General features: G+C 37.5%; 1 protein-coding gene across 3 annotated transcripts in view; it reads right to left on the bottom strand.

Annotated features, from left to right (window-relative positions):
• The window catches only part of adamtsl2 (ADAMTS-like 2), an 87,366-nt gene that overhangs the window by 43,577 nt on the left and 24,218 nt on the right, over positions 1 to 19,571 (bottom strand). For all 3 annotated transcript variants that reach the window (XM_072240498.1, XM_072240499.1, XM_072240497.1), the window contains 4 exons: positions 10,164 to 10,339; positions 9,164 to 9,488; positions 6,024 to 6,423; positions 3,956 to 4,059 (listed from right to left, as the gene is read on the bottom strand). In XM_072240498.1, coding sequence (XP_072096599.1) covers positions 3,956 to 4,059; positions 6,024 to 6,423; positions 9,164 to 9,488; positions 10,164 to 10,339 — 1,005 coding nt within the window. The remainder of the gene's footprint in view (positions 1 to 3,955; positions 4,060 to 6,023; positions 6,424 to 9,163; positions 9,489 to 10,163; positions 10,340 to 19,571) is intronic.

Below are 19,571 nucleotides of genomic sequence, written 5' to 3' on the forward strand. Positions count from 1 at the left end.
GTCCAGTACTGGACCTCAAGAGAGAGAATTTGTAGAATGTCTAAGGGATGGCTTTTTAGAACAGTTGAGCCCACTAGAGGATCAGCTGTGCTGGATTGGGTGATAAAAGAGCTTAAGGTTAAGGAACCCTTAGGGAACAGTGATCACAATATGATCAAGTTCACTTTGAAATTTGAGAGGGAAAAAAATAAAATCTAATGTGTCAGTATTTCAGTGAAATAAAGGAAATTACAAATGGCAAGAGAAGGGAACTGGCTGAAGTTGACTGGAAAGGGAAATTTGCAGGAAGGACAGCAGAGCAGCAATGGCTGGAGTTTCTGCGAAAAATGAGGGAAGTACAAGACAGATATACAGCTGACAAGTGAAGTCAGAGCCAAAGTAAAAGCAAAAGAGAGGGCATACAAGGAAGTCAGAGGTGGTGGGAAGATAGAGGATTGGGAAGCTTTTAAAAACTTGCAGAAGGAAACTAAGAAGGTCATTCGGAAGGAAAAGGTGAATTATGCGAGGAAGCTGGCGACTAATATCAAAGAAGATACTAAAAACTTCTTTAAGTATATAAAGGGTAAAACAGAGTCGAGGGTAGATATAGGACCAATACTAACCTGGGGATATTGTAACAGAAGATGCAGAGATGGCAGAGGAACTGAATGCATATTTTGCAATAGTCTTCACAGTGGAAGACGTCTGCAGAATACCAGACATTCAAGAGTATCAGGGAAGTGAGGTTTGCGCAGTGAAAATTACGACTGAGGTGGTGCTCAGGAAGCTTAATGGTCTGGGTTGGATAAATCTCTGGGACCTGATGGAAAGCACCCTCAGGTTCTGAAGGAAGTAGCTGGAGAGATCGCGGAGGCATTAACAATGATCTTTCAAGAATCGATAGATTCTGGCATTGTACCAAATGATTGGAAAATTGCAAATGTTACTCCGCCATTTAAGAAGGCTGGGAGGCAACAGAAAGGAAACTATAGACCTGTTAGCCTGACATCAGTGGTTGGGAAGTTGTTGGAATTGATTGTTAGGGATGAGATTACAGCGTACCTGGAGGCACATGACAAGATAGGCCAAAGCCAGCATGGTTTCCTGAAAGGAAGATCCTGCCTGACAAACCTACTGCGATTCTTTGTGGAAATTACAAGCAAGGTAGACAAAGGAAATGCAGTAGACGTGGTGTACTTGGATTTTCAGAAGGCCTTTGACAAGATGCTGCATATGAGGCTGCTTAGCGAGGTACGAGCCCATGGAATTACAGGGAAGTTACTAGCATGGGTGGAGCGTTAGCTGGTCGGCAGAAAACAGAAAGTGGGAATAAAGGGATCCTCTTCTGGCTGGCTGCCAGTTACCAGTGGAGTTCCACAGGGGTCAGTATTGGGACCGTTACTTTTTATGATGTATGTCAATGATTTGGACTACAGTATTAAGGGATTTGTGGCTAAATTTGCCGATGATACAAAGATAGGTGGAGGAGTGGGTAGTATTGAGGAAACAGAGCCTGTAGAGAGACTTAGATAGTTTAGGGGAATGGGCAAAGAAGTGGCAAATGAAATACAATGTTGGAAAGTGTACGGTCATGCACTTTGGTGGAAGAAATAAACGAGCAGACTATTATTTAGATGGGGAGAGAATTCAAAATGCAGAGATGCAAAGAGATTTGGGAGTCCTTGTGCAAAATACCTTAAAGGTTAACCTGCAGGTTGAGTCGGTTGTGAAGAAGGCAAATGCAATGTTGGCATTCATTTCTAGAGGTACAGAATATAAGAGCTGGGATGTGATGTTGAGGCTCTATAAAGCACTCATGAGACAACACTTGGAGTATCGTGTGCAGTTTTGGGCTCCTTCTTTTAGAAAGGATATACTGACATTGGAGAGGGTTCAGAGAAGATTTGTGAGAATGATTCCAGGAATGAGAGGGTTACCGTATGAAGAACGTCTGGCAGCTCTTGGGCTGTATACCCTGGAGTTCAGGAGAATGAGGGGGGATCTCAGAAACATTCCAAATGTTAAAAGGCCTGAACAGATTAGATATGGCAAAGTTATTTCCCATAGTAGGGCATTCTAGGACAAGGGGGCACAACTTCAGGATTGAGGGACATCCTTTTAGAACTCAGATGCGGAGAAATTACTTTAGTCAGAGGGTGGTAAATCTGTGGAAATTGTTGCCATGAGCGGCTGTGGAGGCCAAGACATTGGGTGTATTTAAGGCAGAGATAGACAAGTTCTTGATTAGCCAGAGCATCAAAGGGTATGGGGTGAAAGCAGGGGAGTGGGGATGACTGGATGAAGTGGATCAGCCCATGACTGAATGGCAGAGCAGACTCGATTGGCTGAATGGCCTACTTCTGCTCCTAATTCTGATAGAATTACAGGGGTGAACAAGTAGTTTTTGGGGTACTGCAAGTCTGTGTTTTATTAATGCTTTGCTGCACGCTTGAGTGCTTGGTGGAGGGTGCCGATGCTTTCTTTGCTGGTGGGGTCATTGATTTGCTGCTGCTTGTGCGTGGGAGGGGGAAGCTGGGGGCTTTGGGGTTTTAACATTTTAACTGTCATTCATTCCTTGGGGCATTACTTTGTTTTCAAGGATGTTTGGGAAGAAAAAGAATTTCTGGACCTATATTGTATACGTATCTGACATTAAATGTACCTATTGATTTTAGAAACTGCTGATCTCCTGGGATTATCACACATAAGAGTCTCTAGAGTTTACAGAGAATGGTGCAAAAAAAAAAACCCAAAAAACATCCAGTGAGTGGTAGTTCTGTGGGTGAAAATGCCTTGTTAATGAGAGAGGTCAGAGGAGAATGACCAGACAGGTTCAAGCTGACAGGAAAGTGACAGTAACTCAAACAGCTACACGTAACAAGAATGATGCGCAGAAGAACATCACTGAATGCACAACATGTTGAACCTTGAAGCGGGTAGGTTATAGCAGCAGAAGACCATGAACATTAGGAGATACCTAATAAAGTGGCCACTGAGTGCACAGTATATAAATGTAAATTATTCACAAATAACAATTCCTCATTACAATTATGCTGGTGTTTCAATACATCCAACATCATAATGACACTGAATGCAAATAGGCCACAATAATCTTATTACGAACAAACCCATTTTCAACACTGAGTAAAATTATGCAAAGATTTGATTTGACTTAATTGAAAGTTCCCTTCAGAACACAACTCATTGTGGAAATGTTGTTCCATTCAAACTGATCCAGCACATTGAGTAGTATATGAAGCTGGTGTGATAGAAAAGGGCTAAATTTTCTTTCTTTGGGGGTTTCACTGGTTAGATTTCAGAGTTTCACCTAAATTACCAGAACCTGTCAAATATTGGTTCATGCAAATAAAATGAATAAAGATTTCCATTTATATGCAACACACACAAAATGCTGCAGGAACTCAGCAGAGCAGGCAGAATCTATGGAGATGAATAAACAGTTGATGTTTCGGCCAAGATCCTTCTTTAGGACTTTCCATTTATAAGGTGCCTTTCATGACTTTAGAACATTCCAAACAACTCACAGCTACAAATTTCCTTTTTAGTTTCCTTGGATGGCCACCACTATTTTGACTGAACTCCCACTAAAAATCAAGCTTCCTCTGCTCACTGGAAAAATCTGTTGATTCCCAATTCCTAATTATGTACTTGAGATTGAACTGCAACTGGCTGACTCAAGAACTTCTCATGCTAAGTCTGGCACCAAGTGGTGAAATACTGAGACTCAGTGGAGTTTCTGAACAATGATCAACTACAGTGCTTGAATTTTCAGATTCAGTTGGTTGCTCACAATACCTTGTAAATGGGTATACTTCATACTTGTCCTTTTTACAACAGGCACTACTTTAAACCAGCATTTGAAGCTTTCTTTCACTAGATATATTGCCCCGTGATTTTTTTAAAATAACACTACAAATTGTAGTTTTAGGACATGAATAATGAGCATACATGATACCTGTTGTACAAGTAGAACTGCAAGGTTCATGAGATGACAACTTCCATCGGTACATGTCTGCAGGGCTCACTCCCAAGCCCTTTCTTAGCTGCTTGAGTCTGTTTCTAAAAGAAAACAATGGAGAAATAAATTAGACCTGAAGCAAAATAAAGCGAAGGAAGCACTGCACAAACATTGAGTTACAAACCTACCTGTCCTGCTGTTCAAGAAGATTTCCAAGACTCGTTACAAGCAGAGCTTCAGCTGGCTAGAAACAGAGAGAATGTAATAAAAATACCCAGCTTTAAAGAAACAAAAAGACCATTTAAATATAAGACAGAGGCACTGTTTTACATCATGCTATGACTGATATTCCAATATTAATATACCGGCCCAACAGATGACTAATTTAACTGGGATACTTTAACTGCAAAATTGTTTCTGACCATGATGCTGAAGCATTCAGATTACAATATTTTGGTTATATATCATAATGCACCTATTAATATATATACCTTTACAGGTTTCTACTTCAAACAATTTGATATAGCTGTAAATTATTTAAATATGTGCATAATATAAAAGCAATTTTATTACTGCACATATTTCCATAGACAATCTCTAGACAGCAGAAGCTCTGACATGAACGAATAACAAGGAAAAGCACTGATTCCAGGAACATCACTAATGCATTGCAGCATGAAACTTACATGTCCTCAGGAATGGTTCACTATCTATGCACAGAGCTTCTTGTACAAATTCCTAAGAGCATTGCTGTTACTTAAGTTTTCTAAACTAAGACTAATGTGGAGTTTGGTGCAGCAATAAAAAATGTTCCTGCCCTTTTTACTTGGGTCATGACTTCCCACAACCTTGCCATGAGCATAGGTCCAGGTACAGATCTGACTAAGACTTCCAGTAGTATGCACAAACCTGACTTTCCTAAGCCAATCACAGAGCTATATAAAATTGCTATTCACATCCAATTTACATGGATTCCTTCGCAGAGTTCAGTCAGCTTCACATCTATTTAAACAATGAAAGTTGGGAGCGGAATATGTAAAATAGATGGCTTACTGCTGAAAGTGCTTGGATTAACTACTGTACAGAGATTAGCTTTTGTTAAAATAGCATAATTATGGCAATAAAAATCTACATTTTTTCCCCTAAAAGATTTGGATACCAAGTGGAGAGGTGCAGAGTTTGTTTAATCTTTATTAAATTGCATCTTAGAGGCCACATTGGGAGCACGCAAGTTTATCTTTGCTGTGGAGTGGACCCTTGAGGCATCCAACAACCCAACAACTTCAAACTCACAATGCTTCTCCGATAAGTATCTTTGTATAAATGAGTCTACTTAAATTGGATTCCTTAGGAAAGCTTATCAAGAATCTCTCAGTCACTTGAAATGCATGGTGTTCTTTATAATGAGAGTCTTTTCCAAATATATATTCTGGCTAACAGTACATCCCAGGGAGAGGCAGCAAGAAAATGCTGCTGAATTATAGCCACCCTATTTTAAGACTGCTACTGGTGAAGGCACACACAATAAGGAAAAATGAATTTTCAGGGTTAATATATTGGATAGACTTGTGGTTCCTTGTGTGTGCCTTGTTTTACTGGATTTCACTAATCTGTTTACATAGTCACTATCAAGGTCCACATTTTGGTATTTACTCTAATAAAAGACCAGATCTCTCAAAATTTCAAAAATAGGCTATACAGTTTACCTAATAAATATCTTTTTCAAGTTTTCATATTGTTGAATGATACTTATCAGTGTGATTACAAGATCAAGAGCCAAATGTTGTAAAGCATTGTAGATTAGATATAATTTAGAGTGACAGCTTTTCACACTACCTTTCTTTGCAAGACAGCAGTAATAAAGGAGCAGGTTTCTATTTGATTACATGAAGGTCACTGAACAATAGCAGCCAAAGGATATGTGGCCTTTAGCAGGAAATAATCCATGTAATATTTGGCAAGAAAATGTGCAATTTTAATTGTTTCAAAACATAATAAACAAAATTTCAGAGCTGCAATAGACAAAACTGTGCTAAAACAACTCGGCCCAATTATTTTAACTTACCGTAATTTCTGTGTTCGGTTTGCTTGTTGAATAATGTGCATAAGTGTTTCATTGGAGAAGGGAATCTCTGCAGACGTGTTAAAACCTTTGCCAAAAGTCAGTTCCAAAAAAGTATCATTAATTCTCTGGCTCCCCAGGTTTTCATTTTTGTCATAATTAATCCGTAAACTGGCGGCAGTAGATTCTGCAGCATAAAGTAGGATTCCTTCTGTGATTTCAGTCACATTTGCACCACTTTCAGTTTGCCCCATTGTATCAGAAGTACGTCCATTAGCAAGTCTATCTGTCAACTGAATCTCTGACATGTATATATACCCTTGTGGGGTCAACTTTGAGACAAAGTCTATTGCTGTATTTTCAATGTCTTCAACACTGTTAGGTTGAGTGTTATTTTTAATATCTGTTGCAAAATAGGAAAATAAGTTAGGCCAACTAAAAATTGTGCACAGAAGCAGTGGAAACTAAAAATAATTAAGCAATATTAAACACCGATTTCCATGTAGAAAATTTTTTTAAAGAAGTATTGGTGTCATCAAAATCTTGATCATAGAATTAGGTTTTTTCTGGTTGTTGAAATAAGGGAGAAAGAAGGGAAATAACTGCACAACATGACCTCTAAAAGCTGAAGAATCAAACAGCAAAGGTGGATTCAAAGGAACATGCACAGTATTCATATGTGTACTGTAGGAGATTGCAAAAAGGAAGAAGTTATTTAAATATGAACATAAGATCTTTAAGTGATTCTGAAACAGTGTCAATTCACAAGGACAGGGTTGATAGCTGAGCCGGGTGGATGTAGGATACAACATGGGAAGGTTTCTGGGTCTTAAGAAATTTGAGAAGAAGAAAGGACCGAATACAGTCAGGAGAGAAGATGTGACAGAAGTCAAATGAGGATTTCAGCATAAGGTGGGCCTGTATTGTAACTGAGGCAGGTAGTAGAAGTGTGTAAACTAAGCTTAGGATCCAATAGGCTGGTGGTTTTTGCAAATATAATTTCAAAGGTAATAGAATTTAAGTGGCTAAAATACAAACAGAGAATGAATGATAAATAAGGTTCCCTTTAATTTTTATGGGAGAGAAAAAAGTTTACCCAAATTAGATCATGAAACAAACATTTTATTTCAGAGAAATAATCGAGGTCGCAAGAGGTTTCTTGGGCTAAAAGCAGGCTACCAGAGGAACTCGGTGGTCAGAGAGCAGAGACAGAGGGATGGTCAGTGTTTTAGGTCAAGACCCTGTTACAGAATCCTGAAATGTCAACCATCCCTTTGCCTCTGCTGCCTGACCATGGAGTTCTTCCAGCAGTTTATTTTTAATCTCAGGATTACAGTGTCTGCAGTCTATTGTGTGTCCAAGAGATTTCTTGCAATTGGCTAGCTAAATCTGTGTTGTATATTCAAAATTAATATAACTGGAAAAGCAGCAAGAATAGGTCTTTGTTATTAACTACAATGTAGATTTGAGCAAGGGTGTAGGTAGAAGTGTCATATTGTAAGTTAATGATAATAAAAATGAAAGAAATAAATTATATTACTCTATAGGGTTTTATAGTTAGAAATACAAACATATTATAATCCAATATAATTTGCAAATAATGGAGAATTACTAATGTGAACCAACTGATTCTTTCGAAGTACGAAGAATGAGTCCTTGTAACTTATGAAACTGCCACATCTATTCCCAGTCTTGTGCCACTGGAGAGAAGATATAGAGCAAGAATTCTGAGATGGAATACTATAGAACATAAAAAGTGAGAGTGTAGCTATGCAACTAGAATTTGGCATGCATGTGTACTATGAATAATGTCTTCATTAAGGCAAGACAGCAGTTAAATCTTGGATTCTTTTTTATTTTTATTATTTGGCCTTATTGCTGATTATTAATGATTGGCAGAGGGTTGAGCTCCCGAATGTAGCTAAAGGCTAATCCCAGAACAGAAATAATATCAATTTGAGGCATTCTTCCAGATGTTAACAAATGAATTATGTATTTTACTTTCATATTATAAATAAAATCTGATAACCAAAAGAGTTTACTACATTGATTTTTCAGTCCGAATTTCACTACTAATTTTCGAGTAACCAGATAGATTTACAACACAGAGGAATTCTGTGTGGCCCATCATCTCTATTCCAGCACAAATGGTCTTCAAGTTAATCCCATTTCACAGATCTTGGCTCACATCACGACAATTATAGCTCTTCAAGTACTATTCCAGGTATTTTTTTCACAAATATGATTATATTTTTTGTCTCTACCATCTTTTAGTGCTGAGTCACAGGCTTCTACCATTCCAAAAGTGAGTTGTTTTCCCCTTAACCCTTCTAGATCTTGTTTGTCTAAATTATCTTGCGCTTCTCCAGACTGAATTCTATTTATCACTTTTATGTCTACCTGACCAGTCATCTCATCCTTTCCGGAAGGCTATAAGTTCCCCTTGACTATTTCAAACTTCTTCATTGTCCAAGTCTTATCAATAAAAACAAAGACCTGTGTTTTAGCCCTTGAGTAATCTCATTACATTATGCTCCTCATTTACAGATTTCCATGGATCATTACCTTTTACTGTCCTTCACTGAAAAAAATTTTGGATTGAACATTGCACTCTCTCGGGACCCAGGGGATAAGTATTTTCTTGATCAGTCTGCCACGTGAGATTTTGCAAAACATCTCGAAGAAGTGCTTTTTATATTACATCAAATAATCTATCCTTGGTGACATTCCTTGTTACCTGACTGAAAAATTCAGTGAATTAACAAGAAATTATCTTACTTTTGACTAATCCTTGCTGACCATCCTTAATTAACTTCTCATCCTTTAAAAGGTACAATTTATCCACAGATGTATCAATACTGAATCAGGAATAAATAGATGCCCCGAGGTTACTGTAACAATTCCTCCACCCCCCCCCCCCAGAGTATTTCATGCATGGGTAGATCTAGGTTTGTTTCCTCAATCTAAATATATTTAGAGTTTGCCTAGAAGCTCCTCACTTAAAAAATGCTGTATAATGTGGAAGATTCACAGATAATTAAAGCAAAAGAGAAAAAGTGAAAGAATTAAAATATTTCATGCTTATAAACTGTTTCCTGAAAGTTTCAGTAATCTATTCCTTCATTTTTGATTTAAATTCTTACCTTCCAACTCAGGGTTCGAACCTTCCCTATTATAGATGGTGTTGGTCATATCATATTCAGGTAGATTTTGCCCTGTTCTTAACATCTGGTTTTGTGTTCTAGTAACTTCTTTCGATAGCTTCTCACTGTAACTTGCATTGGTATAAAGAATATCCACATGCTCATCTCTGTCTGAGTAAGTCTGTTCATCATTTTCTCTGCCTTGAGAATCCGATCCAGGTACATAATATGAATCAAAGGAAGGTCGTAGACGCTTGAAGTGTACAATCCGTGGTATTGTGTACTCATAAGTAATGTAAGGATTCTTGCCACTTTGAATTAACAACTGTGAATGCAATAAAATCCATTATAACAGATGTGGGAAACACAGAAGCAGCAGCAAACTTTGCAGTATGTTCCACAATAATGGCAAAAATAGCACTTGAATATCAAGAATATCTTATTTACCTTTAAAATTACCCAGTCACTAATATAGCAAATAAACCAGTTGCAACTTTTAGCATGGACAACCTGTCCCTAACTAGAAGGCTTGTTGCAGCTCTATGACATATTTTCTATCAATTTAAATATCACTAATTCTAAGAAAATAACCTGATTTTAGAGAAAGGATAATGACAAGAAAAGCTGGAATAAAATTGTACAGAAGGAATCGTACATTCAATAGAACAAAAAACAGGACAGAGGTAGAACCACAAATAATTTCCCAAGATATAACAGACATTTATAAGGCATGACAGTTGAGGAAATTAAAAATAAATGAAGACGTTTAAGATAAAGAAAGATGGAGATTATTGATGGTTGTGCATAAAACCAAAAAAGAAACACCAGGAGCATATGCCATTTTGATTGATGCCATTCAGTATTATCAAAACCTGCATTTTGGTAATTCAGATGAGAAAGGACATACAAACATTCTATAAATCACAGCACTATTATATTATACATATTCAATTGTTACTTAAAAGGTGTGAATTTTTATTTGAAAGTATTTAAGTTATACCAGAATATTAACTCCCAGATTGGTCGGTCCTTGAGCCACAATATATTCAAGTCCAGTTTCATAAACATCCATTGGCCTTCTGTATTTAAAAATTGTGCCTGCAAGTTGGATGTTTCTTGGACCTTCTACTTTTAGACCACCATTCACGAAGAAGTTTCCAAACTCATCAGCAACAGCTGCAAAATAAATAAAAGCACAAAGTAAAACCCATTCTTTCTACAGAATGTCACCACCACAATTCTAGATTTTACTGCAAGATGTAAAATACTGAATTTGTAATGGCACTGGAGTGCATGCTGTTCCATACAGATTAATTAGGCTATACTTCAGAAGGCTCTGATAAATGGTCAATGACTTTAAACATTCTCTTTGTTTCTATGGATGTTGTCTGACCTGTTGAGTATTTCGAGTATTTTATATATTTATTTCAAACATTATAAGTGGTGGTTAATTGCAAATGCTTGTAAGTCAAACCAATACCAGTGTTGTTCTAAGAAAGTTTGTGTTGGGCACGTGGCCAAGTGGTTAAGGCATTCGTCTAGTGATCTGAAGGTCGCTAGTTTGAGCCTCAGCTGTGTTCAGCATGGCACTTAACCACACATAGTTCTAGTGTCTGTGTGAGGAGTGGCGCCCCACACAGACTTCCAATCTGCGCCTTGTAAGGCATGAAAATGCCCGACGCAGGTCTCTCATGGTCTGGGTTGATGTTCCCTCTCCTCCTGTAAGAAAGTGGGCTTTGACTGTTAATCTTTAACAGAAAGTTGACTTAATTAAAGATGGCACCAGAGAGTGCAAATTCTGTGCGCAACTCCCAAGGGAACCATCCAGTATTTTCAGTTAGGACTACAGTCACAGTCTTAGCTAAGTCAGTAAGCAACATGTTTCAAGACTTAAAAAAAAAATCTATCAATTTTCAAAATCAACAGACTGTAGATTGCAGACCACCAAGGTGGAGAATGCAGTTTCCCATTAAGAAAGTGAGGCTGGTGGGCTGGACTGCAGGTAAAGCTGAAACACAGGGCTCTGAGGCCTCCCCCACACTCCCTACCATCCTCCTAGCTAATGTACAATCGCTGTAAAGGAAAACTGAAGGCCTCGGAGCTGGATAGCAGTACCACAGGGGTAGCAGGGACTGCTGTGTACTTTGCTTCACAGAGACATGGATCACTCTAGATCACAGTGTTTCAGCTTGCACATTTCACTTTCCACTGCATGGGCCGGACAGTGACGTCAGGTAAAGACAGATGGCGACATTTACTTCAAGATTAATACACTGTGGCGCACAGACATGGCAGTTCTGTCTCAGTCCTACTCTCCTGACCTGGAAGATCTGGCGGTCAAGTGTCATCCATTCTATCTGCTGAGAGAGCTTTTGCCATCATCCTGGTTGCAGTGTACGCCCACCGCCCACCCCCCCCCCCCCCACCACCCACATCCTGGCCAACGTCAGATTGGCACTGAGGAACTGAGCACTGTGATCAGTAGCTATGAGACAGCGCAACCCTGATGCTTTCCCAAACACTGCATGGGGAACTTCAGAGCCCGCTTGAAGAAGTCTCTGAACGACTACCATCAATATGTTAATTATGGGACCAGAGAAGCCAACACACTTAACCACTGTTATACCACCATTAAAAACACTTACTGCGTCATATCCTGCCTCAAGTCCAATAACCTGGCTGTACTCCTACTCCCTGCATACAGGCAGACATAGGAACGCAGCACCAGTGAAGAGGACGGTCAAGCAAGGCAGAAGAGCGCATACAGAACCGCCTTTAAATCGGTAGACTGGAACATATTCAAGGATTCATCTTCAGATTTGTATATGTTACTGACTTCATTATGGATGAGTGTATGCCTTTGAGAACATACCAGACATGCCCAGACCAGAAAATTCGCAGTCTGAGGACCAGATCTGTAGCATTCAACATCAGTGATCCAGAACTCTACAAGAAATCCAGGTACAACTTACAGAAGGCTATCTTAAGAATGAAAACGCATTCCAAGTGAAATTAGAGACAAAATCAGATGCATGTTAGCTAAGGCAGGGTTTGCAGGCTATTGTTTCCTACAAGGTGAAACCTAACATCATAAATGGCTGTGATGCTTCACTCTCCACTGAGCTGATGCCTTTTATGGATGCTTTTAAAGGAAGAATAAAATATAGCTGTGTGAACCCCTGCAGCATCTGGCAATCCTGTGATATCTATCTCAAAAGCAGATGTCAGAACATCTTTCAAGAGGGTGAACCTCAAGGCCCTAATGGTGTACCTGACAGGGCATAGAAAACCTGTGCCAACCAACTGGCTGAAGTGTTCAAGGACGTCTTCTATCTCTCATTGTTGCAGCTGAAGGTTCCAACCTGCTTCAAAAGGACATTAATCATTCTGGTGCCCAAGAAAAGTAAGGTGAATTGCCTCAATGACCATCCCCAGAAGGAATCACATCTACTGTGATGAAGTACATTGAGAAATTGGGACCTGGACTCACTGCAATTTGTCAATCATAATGGAAGTTCTACAGTGGATGCAATTTCACTGGCTCTCCACTCAGCCTTTGGCCACTAGGACAGTGGCAATACCAACATTAGGGCTAATATTTATCTATTTCAGCTCAGCATTCCTTCAGTACTAATCAACAAACTTCAAAAACCTGGGCTTCTGTAGCTCTCTCAGCAGCTGAATACTTGACTTCCTAATCGAGAGACCACATTCAGTGCAGATTGGAAATAACATCTCTTTGGGTGACAATCAACTCGGGTGCACCTGAAGGATACATGTTTATCTCACTGCTCTCATCTCTCTACACTCATGACAGTCTGACTATGCACAGCTAAAATGCTATCTATAAATTTGGGAATGATACAACTGTTGTGAGGCATAATCTGAGAAAGTGATGAGGAGGTATTCAGGAGTGAGATAATTCTGTTGGTTAAGTGGTGTCACAATAACCTTGCACTCAATGTTAGTCAGGCTAAGGAACTTGATTCTGAACTTCAGGAAGACGAATTCAGGAGAATACACAGCAGTTCTCAACAAGGGGTCAGCAGTGAAAAGAGTGAGCAGCTTCAAGGTCTTGGTGTTAATATCTTTGAAGATCTAATCATGGGTCCAACATATTGATGCAATTATGAAGAAACCACACCTGCAGCTGTATTTCTTTAGAAGTTTGAGGAAATTATGTCACCAAAAACTCTTGTAAATTTTGATATACTGTGGAGAGCATACTGATGGATGCATCACCATCTGGTATGGACGTACTAATGCACAGGATCAGAGAAAACTGCAGAGGCTTGCAAGCTCAGCCAACTCCATCATAGATACTAGCCTTCTCACCATCGAAGACAGCGTTAAAAAGGTGATGCCTCATGAAGGCAGCATCTATCACGAAGGGCCCTCACCATCCAGGGTATACCCTCCTTTCATTACTATCACTGGGGAGGAGGTACAGACGCCTGAAGACACACTCCATCTGGTATGGACGTACCAATTCTTCTTCTCCTTCATCAGATTTCTGAATGGTCACAATTAAGACTACCTCACAACTTTGTTCTCTCTTAAGTGCTACTTATTTAATTTTTATGTTTTTATTATAATTTATAGTAATTGTTTAGGTATTGCTACTGCAAAACAAATTTCACAACATACTGTATGTCATTGATTATAAACCTGATTCTGATCCTAATCCACTTCCTATATACCTACTGAGGTAAAGGAAGAAGCAATAACAATGAAGCAAAGAAATGAAATTGATCATCATTGATTACAATACAGTGTTTGCATAATGAATTAAATCTCACTATTCTGAAAATTTCACTGGGCACGTTAGATTTTTAGATTATGAAGACACGCAGTCCTCTTTTATTGTCATTTAGTAATGCATGCATTAAGAAATGATACAATATTTCCTCCGGTGTGGTATCACAAAACACAGGACAAACCAAGACTGAAAAAACTAACAAAACTACATAATTATAACATATAGTTACAACAGTGCAACAATACCATAACTTGATGAAGAACAAGGCTGTAATTTGTCCCTGCTCACTTTTATTAAGGAAAATTGGACAGTTCAACGATATCTTAAGTTCGAGACACTGTCAACCTGTGGCAAGCTCTGAATCTCTACACATAATTAATAGTGGTCTCTAGCAGGTGTGGAAAACCTATGGCACGTGTGCTCAAGATGGAATGCACAAACATTTTGTTGGCATGTGGCATGCGGCATGCTGTACTGCCCTGATTCTTTAAATCCCACTCATAATAAAAAGGTGATTATCTTTACTGCCAAATGATTTTTTGCAACTGAAAAGCACTTACAAACTGCCGCCTCGACAACTGCAAGATCATGTGATGTTGGATGACATGTTTTGAAATCCTTCAGACCTGGTATATGCATCAGAATTTGGATAATAAACGGTTGGACCAGTTGGCACTGGCTTTGCTCCGCTTATTTTTTTTACTTCTGTCAATTGAGTGAACACTGGGTATTCAATGATACGAATGATAAATATTGTATGTAGTTTATAACCTCCATGAATTTTTTTAAAACAATAAATAGCTTTACTAATATAAATAAAACATTATTTAAGTTTATTGGTGGAATATTTTTAAATTTCAGCTTGTTCAGAATGCTAGTTGCACTAGCAAAGAACCAAGAACGTTCAAATGATCAGAGAAGTAGCAGAGATTTACGAGTGGTGGAGTAAAAATTTTGGCATGATTAAAAATGGTGATAAAGAATTATGCGTCTGCAGGACTTCCTCCATAAAATGCATAATGAAACTGTTCATAAATGGCTTTGCGATAAAAGTGGGCAAAAACAAAAAGAACACATTGAGAAATCAGCAACAAGAAATGCAACCATATTTTGTTGACATTTATTTCAGATAATTCCAACTTAGTTGCTGCTAGCTTTGAGGTTTCAGAGAATATTGCTCAACATGGAAAACTACTGAATGTTGGGAATATGTTAAATAACAATGACTAGAGTGTGCTCCTTTCTCTTTTGCTGGTTTTCTGGAAAAACAAAAAAAAAAAGAAACCTTAAGAATTTGTCTCTTTAGATGCTGAGAAAGCCTTTGACAGAGTTGAATGGCCTTATTTATTTAATGTTCTTGAGAAATTTAATTTTAATTTGACATTTATATCTTGGATTAAATTGTTATATTACTCCCTGGTAGCCTCGGTTTGTACAAATAATTATAGATCTTTTTTTCGTCTTTTTCGTGGCACTAGGCAAGGTTGCCCTCTTAGTCCTTTACTATTCAATATTGCTCTTGAACCTTTAGCAATTGCTATTCATGACTCACCAACTATTGTTGGTATTACCCGTGGAAACGAAATACATAAATTATCATTATATGCAGATGATTTGTTATTATACATTTCTAACCCGGAGAAGTCGATTCCTGCTATCTTAGATCTATTAGCTCAATTTAGTAACTTCTCTGGTTACAAATTGAATCTTAATAAGAGTGAATAATTCCCTTTAAATAAGCATGTACCTACTTATGGACGTTTACCATTTAAACTGGTTACTGATTCATTTATATATTTAGGGATAACAATTACGAAGAGATATAAAGATTTATTTAAAGCTAATTTTTTACCTTTAATTGATCAGATTAAACTTTTATTTACCAAATGGTCGCCAATCTCTTTGTCTTTGATTGGTCGGATTAATGCTATTAAGATGATCATTTTGCCCAAATTTTTGTATATATTCCAATCGGTTCCAATTTTCATCCCAAAATCTTTTTTTGATAACGTAGCTTCAAAAATTTCCTCATATATTTGGCACAATAAAAATTCTAGGTTAGGTAAAAGGTATTTACAGAAATCTAAAAAGGAGGGAGGGGCTCGCCCTCCCGAATTTTAGATTTTATTACTGGGCAACTAATATTCGATAGTTAAAATTTTGGTTACGAGATTTGGACGTATCTTTAAACCCTCATTGGGTAAATCTTGAATCTAATTCATTACAAGGGTTTTCCTTGGGTTCGGTTTTAGGAACTTCACTTCCTTTTACTTCTTTTAAATTATATAAACAAATGAATAACCCAATAGTTAAGCATACTTTACGTATATGGTTTCAATTCCGAAGATTTTTTGGGTTTAATCAATTTATTCCAGCAAGTCCAATTATATCAAATTTTCTTTTTCAACCTTCCATGATGGATCAAGTTTACTTTGATTGGAAAACCAAAGGTATAATATCTTTTCGTGATTTATTTTTGGATAATTGTTTTATGTCTTTTGATCAACTCTCTAATAAATATAACTTACCCAGAACTCACTTTTTTAGATATTTACAGATTAGAAACTTTTAAATTACTGTTTCCCCTAATTTTCCACACCCATATCCAATGGACATTTTGGAAAAAATCTTAGATTTAAATCTCTCTCAGAAAAGTGTAGCAGCAATTATATATAATATAATTATGAATTTATGTCCTGATGCTTCTAATAAAATTAAAGCTGACTGGGAAAGAGAACTTGAGATTAATATACCGACTGAAAAATGGGAAAAAATTCTTCAGTTGGTGAATTCATCCTCTATATGTGCTAAGCATAGGTTGATACAGTTTAAAGTAGTGCACAGGGCTCATATGTCCAAAGATAAACTATCTCGTTATTACTCTTATATTAATCCAATATGTGACAGATGTTATTTCGAGATAGCTTCTTTAACCCACATGTTTTGGTCATGTCTCTTGTTGGAGAAATATTGGAAAGATATTTTTGATATTATTTCAACAGTCCGAAACATAGATCCAATTACTGCTATCTTTGGACTACCAATGATAGACTTAAATAATTTAACCTCTTCATCACGAAGGATGATTGCATTTCTTACTTTAATGGCTAGAAGGTTCATTTTGTTGAATTGGAAAGAGATTAACCCTCCTAAGGTATTTCAATGGTTTTCACAAACCATGGTGTGTTTGAATTTGGAGAAAATTAGAAGTGCAGTTTATGACCCTTCCATTAAGTTTGAAAAAACTTGGAGGCCATTCATTCAGTATTTTCATTTGATGTAATTTGATCACTTCCAAACTTGCTTTATCTCTCTGTACTGCTGTTGGAGGGGAATGGAGTCGTCAACACTAAGGTTTTCTTCTTTTCCATTTTTAAGTTGTTAGTTTTGCCCAAGTCTTTTAGTTTAGTTGATTAATTTTGTTTTTCTTTGGGGATGGGGTTTTTTTTTTTGGTTTTGTTTTTTTTTCTTTTTCATGATTTTTTTCCAGTTTTTTTTTGATTTGTATTATCCGTTGTCAGTTCTACATGATTGGGAGCTTTGTTAACTTACACTATTTGATTTTACAATTACTTTTCCTAAGTGTAACAATATATCTCCTACTATTTGTATTATTGCTATGTTTTGTTTCTATATTTCGAAATTAATAAAAAGATTGAAAAAGAAAGAAAGAATGTCAGGAAGCAGTAAAATAATAAGATAAAATATTAATAGGAAGGAACATAACAGAGTAACTAGCAAATGATCACACACACACACACACACACACACACACACACACACAATGTTGGAGGAACTCAGCAGGTGCCTCCAGCATTTTTTTTTGGGTATTGCTCCAGATTTCCAACATCTGCAGAATCCTTTATTAACAAAAGATGCTAGTTCATGTAAATTTCTTTACATTTATCTTAATGGGAACATTGATATTACATCATCAGACAGGCTAGATATTACTGCTTGATTTAGAGGGGTGATGAATATGCAAAGAACTCCAGAAAAAACAGGCATGCAGAGAATTCCAAGATAACCTTTGAGCATCATTGATTCAACTACTGAACAATTTTCTTTAAGATACTAAGTTCATATAATTTGAAGAAACTAGAAAATTCATGAAGTATACAGACACAAAGTGTGCAACATTAGACAAATCAAATTTTGAAATATTGCAGTGGATTAATTCAGATGATTTTGAAATGCAATTGAACGATTTCCAAAGCAGCTTAATTTGGAGGCAAAATTATTGATTTAAGAGCTGAACTAAAAAATATTGAAAGACGTAGGTAGTGACTGGATCAAAGCATAAAAATCTAGGTGAACAGGATTTGAAACTCTGGAATTCCTGAAACATTTAACTGCCTGAAAATCTTGCAGCGGCAATACTAACAGTATTTCCATGAACATGTTCACGAGCTTTTTTTCCCTCTCAGTAATGAACTTTGTCATTAGAATAGATTTGATAGTGAAGCTAGTGTTACACTCATAGCTCTCCAAACAACCAAATACAAGCTGGATATAAAATGTGTTATTGTCAATGCAGCAACAAAAGTTCCACAAAGAGTAAAGTGTTTATTTCTCTTTCCTTGACCCTTTATGAATAAGTACCAAAGCTTATAATCATGTTCACATTTCTTGTGTATACGAGATACAATAATAATACCATTTAGAAATATTGTTTTTGCAATTGTATTTTATAAGATTGATATTCGTAACTTTTAACAGGTTGAAATAAAAGCATTTTAGAAAATCTATCTGTTATACTTTTATTAATAGTAAAACAATGAACACATGTATGTAGGGTTTCTTCTTTTATGTTACTGTCAAGGCTAATAAAAATGGTTTGTTATGTTAGAATAAAATGGCTTCTTTGTTATGTTAACTGCTGAGGAAGTGCTTCTCTCTAGCAGCTTGTTTGGGTTATAATTACTGATAACGAGAATTGTATTCATTTGCTAACCAATTGGGATAGATATTATTCTTTCTTGTCTGTCTGTAAGCTACTGTTTTCGCGTGCTTTGGGGCAGAAGGCGCAATGGGGACAGAGAGAGAAGCGATGCTGTAAGCTGGGCGACGGAACTGACCCTGAGCGCGAGTCCGAGGCCCAGGGTCTTCAGCGACGAGAGGAGAAGACGACAGACTTGAAGGACCGTCTGGTCGACCACCATGGTTGGTCCCAGGCAGTGGGTTGAGGAGGTCGGAGGGGATCGAATGGTGGAAAGAAGACTCCGTTAATTGAGCTCCAAAGGTTATGCACGAAGTAGTTGAACTCTGGTAAATTTGGCACCTTTTACTTTCCCTTTTATATTGTATCTCTATTAATTACATAGTTCCAGTAAGATTTATAAAGTGGAATCATTTAATCGCATATGGTGTACGGTCTGTTATTTGGCATGGTGGGGTACATCACACAGCACCTACACAAACTGATTACCCTGTTTGGCGGGGCCGAAGGCTGCTCCCCCTAGACAAAAGTGAGCTGAGCGAGCCTGAGGCTTACCAGGGGGCTACATTGTGGGGTTACTCATCCGGAATATGGATTTTTGTAGGAAGCTGTGTGATCACCCTCTTTAAATTATGCATGCTGCTGGAACAGAAAGCTGGTGTGCCTCTTTGGGATTGCTGGTTATTACTGCATGCGTGTTGGGTGGGTAA

This window comes from Mobula birostris, chromosome 22, assembly GCF_030028105.1.
Source record: "Mobula birostris isolate sMobBir1 chromosome 22, sMobBir1.hap1, whole genome shotgun sequence".
Classification (NCBI taxonomy): Eukaryota; Metazoa; Chordata; class Chondrichthyes; order Myliobatiformes; family Myliobatidae; genus Mobula; species Mobula birostris.